Source organism: Mus pahari, chromosome X (genome assembly GCF_900095145.1).
Source record: "Mus pahari chromosome X, PAHARI_EIJ_v1.1, whole genome shotgun sequence".
Taxonomy (NCBI): domain Eukaryota; kingdom Metazoa; phylum Chordata; class Mammalia; order Rodentia; family Muridae; genus Mus; species Mus pahari.
The window spans coordinates 114,688,239-114,694,747 of NC_034613.1; the positions used below are offsets into that span (position 1 = coordinate 114,688,239).

Sequence of the window (6,509 nt, forward strand, 5' to 3'; positions counted from 1 at the left end):
CTGCATATGTAGCAGAAGATGGCCTAGTCAGCCATCATTGGGAAGAGAGGTCTCTTGGTCTTGCAAACTTTATATGCTCCAGTACAGGGGAACACCAGGGCTAAGAAGTGGGAGTAGGTGGGTAGGGGGTGGGGGGAGGGTATAGGGGACTTTGGGGATAGCATTTCAAGTGCAAATGAAGTAAATACCTAATAAAAATTGGAAAAAAACAACAGGAAGTATACTAAAAGAGCATGACTATGCTTGCCTCAGTAACAGTACTGGATCTTTTATGCTTTCTAATTCCTGAACAGCTTCATCTCTAATTGGTGCGCACATGAGGGCCATCAAGTTGAGAATATAGTGGGAGAGATGAGGGACATCCAGAGCCCCATGCTCTGTTTCTTGTTTGAGGAGATCCAAATCCAGCGCCTCTTCAATCTCATTTCTTAGACGATTCTGACGTGGTAATAGTAGTGACATTAAAATCTGCCCACAAAGGAAAAAAATCAAAGGAGTCACATTATGTTTAGAATCCTAAACATGCACCCACTGAACAGTACTTTCAAGTTAAAGGCATGTCAAACTTCATTTTCTAGGGTGTCAAGAAGATGAGTCTCTAAATTTCCCTCTGTTTAGAATATCATTATAATTCTAGGCTTCATGTAAATTATAGTAAGCCATTATTTTAAAGGGAAAGGACATTAAAATCATGAATAAAAATAAGACTGGGGCAACAGTTAACCATAGACTACAACAACATATTCACCTCCACAAAATAATGATGCCCTTAACAAAAGTTAACGGCAATGTTAGATGTTTTACTCCAAAAAGTAAAGGCAAATAAGCAAGGTATTCTTTTTCCGTGTTTCCTTTTTCTGAGACAAGGTCTCACTGTGTAGACCTAGCTGTCCTGTCACTAAGTCTGTAGACCAGGCTGGCCTCAAACTCAGAGATCTGTCTGTGTCGGCCTCCCGAGTGCAGGGATTAGAGGCGTACACCACTATCACCACCTGGTAAGCAAGTTACTATTGAATAATCACTTGAAATAGCTTTTCTACTTAAAACATAAGTCCCTTGTAGGCAATGGTTCTTTTTTGTTTTTGTTTTTGTTTTTGAGTGTGTGTGTGTGTTTCTGGAACACTTAAAACATAATAGAAGTTGAGTAAAAAATGCTTTATTGAATGATACGTTATGTTTTAAAAGTAGTACCCTAACCCTCAAACTATATTTCATATGAACAAATGGCAGTCAATACACCTCATATATGTTCATACAGTAAGCTACTTAGACCATTAATAATATGAATATTAATAATCCAAGGTCTAAGGTGGTCCTGGGACTTTATAGCAACATAGAGAAAGCTGGCTACTCACCTGTTTTATGTTTTTTATAAGTTCGAGAGCACAAGAAAAGTCAGGAGGAGTTTGTGACAGTTGATCTTTCAAGTGGTCCCAAAATGCATTGTACATTTTCTCCACGAACTGACTTTCCAGACTATTAAGAAAGTTAAATATGAAAATTGATCTTTACCTAGAGGTTTGATACAGGATCATGATCCTTCAAACAGTAGTTAAAATCATGGAGAAACAAACAAACAAACAAACAAACTGATAGACCAGAAAGGAGTTACGATTTGAGAAGTGCTGAAAAATTAACTGTAGTTAGTCTCAGATGAAAAAACAACAAACACCCTTGGATCCTCTCAAAATGATACCAGAATACCAGTCAGTCTGTCTCCCTGTCCCTCAACCAAATGCCCTACTTTCTCCCTCTGTCCTTCCCTTCCTCCCAATATCTCCCTGGGTTTGTTTGCCTCTTTCTCTCTCCCCCTCTCAATACACATCTCTGTCTCTGTCTCTGTCTCTGTTTCTCTCTCTCTTTCAATATTTTTCTGAGGTTGTGTCTGTCTCTGTTCTCTCTGTATTCTTTCTCCCTCTCCCTCTCCGTCCCCCTCTTCCCTCTCCCTCTCCCCCTCCTCTATCTCTCCCTCCTTTTCTCCTCCTCCCTGTTCTCTCTTTTCCCTCCCTTTCCCTCTCCTTCTGTAAGAAGCATAAACTAAAATTGGGACTCTGAATTTTGACCTTAATTCTTCCTCTAGCCTAGTTGTGTGGATTCATTTATATTTTTATATACATCATAGGTGATATTTTTCACCTAGGTATGACGTGTAGGGAAGGATGTTTTTCATGTTTATAATGCTGAAGGGTTTCATACACATCCCAGAAGGACTAAATAAAATACAGTACTTCCCTCTTTCTAAGCTGCTCTTCGCTTACCCTACTCCTAAAACCAGGAGGTTTACTTTTTCTCAAAACACTTTTGCAATAACAGTGCACAATTTGTTTTCAAATACAAATGATACAAAAATGTCAAGTTTCTCCCCAACATATCAATCTAACTTGTGCGTGGAGATCAACTATCACTTATCTGACATGTTCCAGAGTTTTGAACTCCACAGTTACTACCCCTCACTATCCATCTGGTCAACAAATTCCAGAGTCTGTTCCCTAAGTGTCATTGGAACCCTTCTTAGCCAAACATCCTGTACATTTGCAATAGTCTATAAAGTGACCATTTGGCTCCAATTTGTAACATGTCCTTGCTAAAAGTCAATTTCCCAAAAATCCAAATATGTTTGTTTTTCCAGTACTGTTCATCTAATATCTTTCAAGAACTTGATAACAGAAGCCAGATGCATAACCTCAATTACTCAACATGATGCTATTCTGTTAACACTCCCTAACTTTGAATCCTTCCTTCTTGCAATACCTTTTGCTCTGAAGCAATAATAATCTTTTTGGAGTGAGTAGTAATTACTTTCTGCCTTTCTATGCCCTTAGAGAGACATTTCCTCTTAAGAGAGTACTTTTCACAGTAGATCACCTAAAATATACTGAGTCATACTCTTGAGATTCAACTCAAGTGGTATGACTTCAAGACAGTCTTTCCTGATAGTCTCCCATGAAACTCCATGCTCATGAAGAACTCGATTCACTAGCTATAAGAGAATTTACCCCTCTGCACAATATCACATGGGTTATCTATTCTACAGGAACCTCTCAATGGCTAAAAGAACATCTTATGTTCTCAACATCCAACATTCTACATTACATCTAGTAAGTACTCAATAAATGTTTGTTAAACAAAAGAATGGCAATGTTGTGTCCGTTAAGTACTGTTAACTCTAATTAGTATCATTCCTAATCCCAAAAGTAAATTTAGAAAAAATAAATATAACTCAGATTCTAGGGTCTATGAATTGAACTAAGAAGATTCTTTGTGTTTTGGTGAAAACTCTATTCATAGAAAATGTACTTCGCATGTGTCATTATTAGCAACAAGCAAAATAAATGCAACATACATGAGAATCACAAGAACCAACATGGTGTTTTAATAACAGAATCCCTAAATTGGCAAAATAAACAAGGCATTCAAGGTAGGAAATTTTAAAAAGCTATGAAATAATACTCTGGCAAAAAAAAAGTGTTCTTTTAAGTGTCACAGAAACTGTTTGGTGGTAAGAGGATAAATTATATAAGTTGGTTCTCTCCTTCCACCACGTGAGTCTCTGGGATCAAATAGGTCAACTGCAAGCACCTTTACCTTCTAATCCATTTTTTGGTTCACATTTAAATGCTTTGGAAAGACTCCTTTATGTACTTCAGTATCAATATAATGTAACTGAACTGAATCAATATCATTATGAAGAACATCAATAAGGCTTGTTTTTCTTATTAAATTAGAAAATATAAATCTGAAACTTCTTACTCATGACAAATGGCAGTGTCATTATCTGAGAAGTTATTTGTGAGGTTAGAGAGATGTTTGAGTAGGTAAGAACCCTGGCAGCTCATCTCCAGGGCCAGGGCTTGAATCCCACAACCACATGGCAGCTCACAACTGTCTATAAGTCTTGTCCTAGGGTATGCAGTGCCCTTTTCTGGTCTTCTTGGGCACTGCATGCGTGTGGTCCACAGACATATATGGAGACAATATACCCATATAGAGAAAATGAAATCAAAATTGAAAAAAGAAAAATTGTCTATCTGCACCAACTTAATTTACAGAAAATTAGGGCTACCTTCCAGTACCTCTACCCTTCAAGCTCATCTGCAAAGATCTGAAATTCTTCACTAAAACCCAATACTTGACATTTTGGCAATAATTACATTGGTTTATTTGGTATTTAGATATAATCTGATATTTTCCCACCTTGTATACCTATACGCATGTGACTGTTGCCTCTGTATATGTAGTGTATGTGCTCCTCTGGAAGTTCACATGTAGAGGCTAGAGGATGTTACATATCTTATTCTGTCACTCTCCACCTTATTCCCTTGAGACAGACCTTTAACTGGACCTGGAGGTAGGGTGGCAGCCAGAAAGACCCAGCTGTTGATTGCTTATTACTTTACTTAATTATTACCTTGTATAATCTTTTTGCTTACTACACTTAACAACTATATTGTGTGATCTCCTTGTTTACTCCTTCACTTGATTAGTTTGTCTTTGATCTAAGAACTGACCATGTTATTTTGGATGTACCTAGAATGATATAAAAGCAGGCTGGAAAAGAATAAAGCTGATTCAGTCTCAGCACTGGCTGGAATCATGTTATAGTTTTGTCTAAATGTTTTTTTTTCTTTTCAATCCTTACTCCTTCCCTAGAGATCTAGTTGAGTGACTGAGCTGGCTTGGTCACCCAATAATCCTTTGTCTCTGCTGCACATATAGCTTGGGTACAGGGCATAAGTACACAACACCATGCCATATTTTACATGGGTTCTGGGGATTTGAATTTAGGTCCTCATGTTTGTAAAGTAACTGGGTTTAGCCAATAGATCATTCTTTATCCCTACTTGAACACTTCTAATTTTTATTTTTATTTGCATCAGTGGTTTGCCTGCATGGAGATTTGTATGAGAGTGTCAGATACACTGGAAGTGAAGTTGCAATATGAGCAGTCATTTGGGCTCTGAGAACTGAATCCAAGTCCTCTGAAAGAGCAGCCAGTGCTCTTAACTACTGAGCTTTCTACTAGTGATTTGAACACTTTTACATTAAATAATTATACTGCTTACTGTGCTGTTCTATTTAATACTATTTAAGACAGATTCAATCCCTTCATGTTTTAATAAAACAAATCAAACATGATCTAAAATCATCTATGCTATGTAATTATACCAAGAAGAGCATTCATTCACTCAATAAATATAAATATAATATATACCTGTCTTCAGATAAATCATTCTTTTCTACGATGAAATCTTGGTTTACAACGATTTCATGAGCAATACTCAATTTGGAAACTTCATTAACTTTTCCTGTATCTTCATTAGAAATTGCTGCAAGCTGGTTCTCTTTAAAAAAAAAAAGAAGGCATAATAGTTATCAAAAGAAATCAGAGAGCTAAAGATGGAAACAGTGACAGAGATATATGCATAAATAGAGCCATAAAGTCATAAAGCCTGAGTGAGAGCGAGAAGTAGAGATATAGCTGAGAGACAGAACACCAGAGCCACAACTAGAGAACTAGAGCCAAAGATTGAGAGTATAGCCAGAGTAGAGAGCTATAATGAGAGAGCCAAGAGTCAAAGCCAGAACCAGGCACAGAGCCATAGATAGAGCTAGAGAGCCAGAAATCCAGAGCAAGAACTAGAGAGAGCCAGAGCCAGAGAGCTAGAGCCAGAGTCAGAGCCAGAAGGCCAGCAACACAGATATAAAGAGCTAGACCAAGAACCTAAAAGCCAGAGTCATAGGCAGAGCCAGGACCAGACAGACAGAGACTAAGAACCAGATCTAGAGACCAGACCCATATCTAGAGTCAATGCCATAAAAAAAAGATTCATAGAAACAGAAAACCAGAGAGTCAGAGTCATAGCCAGAAGCAAAGAGCCAGACCCAAATGCAGACAGTCATACCTGAAGCTACAGTCAGATTCAGAGCCAGAGAGCCAGAGGCCAGAGCCATAGTATGAAAGCCACAGTGAAAGTCAGAGCCAGAGAGCCAGCAAGCCAGAGAACTACAGTGAAAGACAGAGGCAGAGACCCAGAGATCCACTTCCAGAAACAGAACCATAGACAGAGCCAGAAAGCAGGAAAGGCAGCGATCCAGAGACAGACAAAGCCAGAGCCAGAAGCCAGAGAGCCAGAGCCAGAAAGTCTGAACCAGAAAGCCTGAGGCAGAGACAGAGAGTCAGTATCAGAAAGCCACAGTCAAAACTAGATAGAGAGGAGATTCAAAGCAAAAGCAAAAGCAAAAGCTGGAGATGGTGGTGCACGCCTTTAATCCCAGCACTTGGGAGGCAGAGGCAGAGGCAGGCGAATTTCTGAGTTCAAATTCAGCCTGGCCTACAGAATGAGTTCCAGGACAGCCAGGGCTACACAGAGAAACCATCTCCAGAAAAAAAAAGTCAGAGCCAGAGAGCTTGAGGCAGAGGCAGAGGCAGAGGCAGAGGCAGAGGCAGAGGCAGAGGCAGAGGCAGAGGCAGAGGCAGAGGCAGAGGCAGAGGCAGAGGCAGAGGCAGA

The 6,509-nt window shown here is 39.1% G+C and overlaps 1 protein-coding gene across 2 annotated transcripts in view; it reads right to left on the reverse strand.

Annotated features, from left to right (window-relative positions):
• Positions 1–6,509, reverse strand: part of LOC110313987 (T-complex protein 11 X-linked protein 2-like) — a 42,998-nt gene that overhangs the window by 11,322 nt on the left and 25,167 nt on the right. The window contains exons 3-5 of one of the 2 annotated variants that reach the window (XM_021188460.1): positions 5,213–5,342; positions 1,356–1,476; positions 248–468 (exon numbers count right to left, since the gene is read on the reverse strand). In XM_021188460.1, coding sequence (XP_021044119.1) covers positions 248–468; positions 1,356–1,476; positions 5,213–5,342 — 472 coding nt within the window. Of the gene's footprint in view, positions 1–247; positions 469–1,355; positions 1,477–5,212; positions 5,343–6,509 lie in introns of those variants that run through there. The other variant, XM_029534375.1, reaches the window with a different exon arrangement.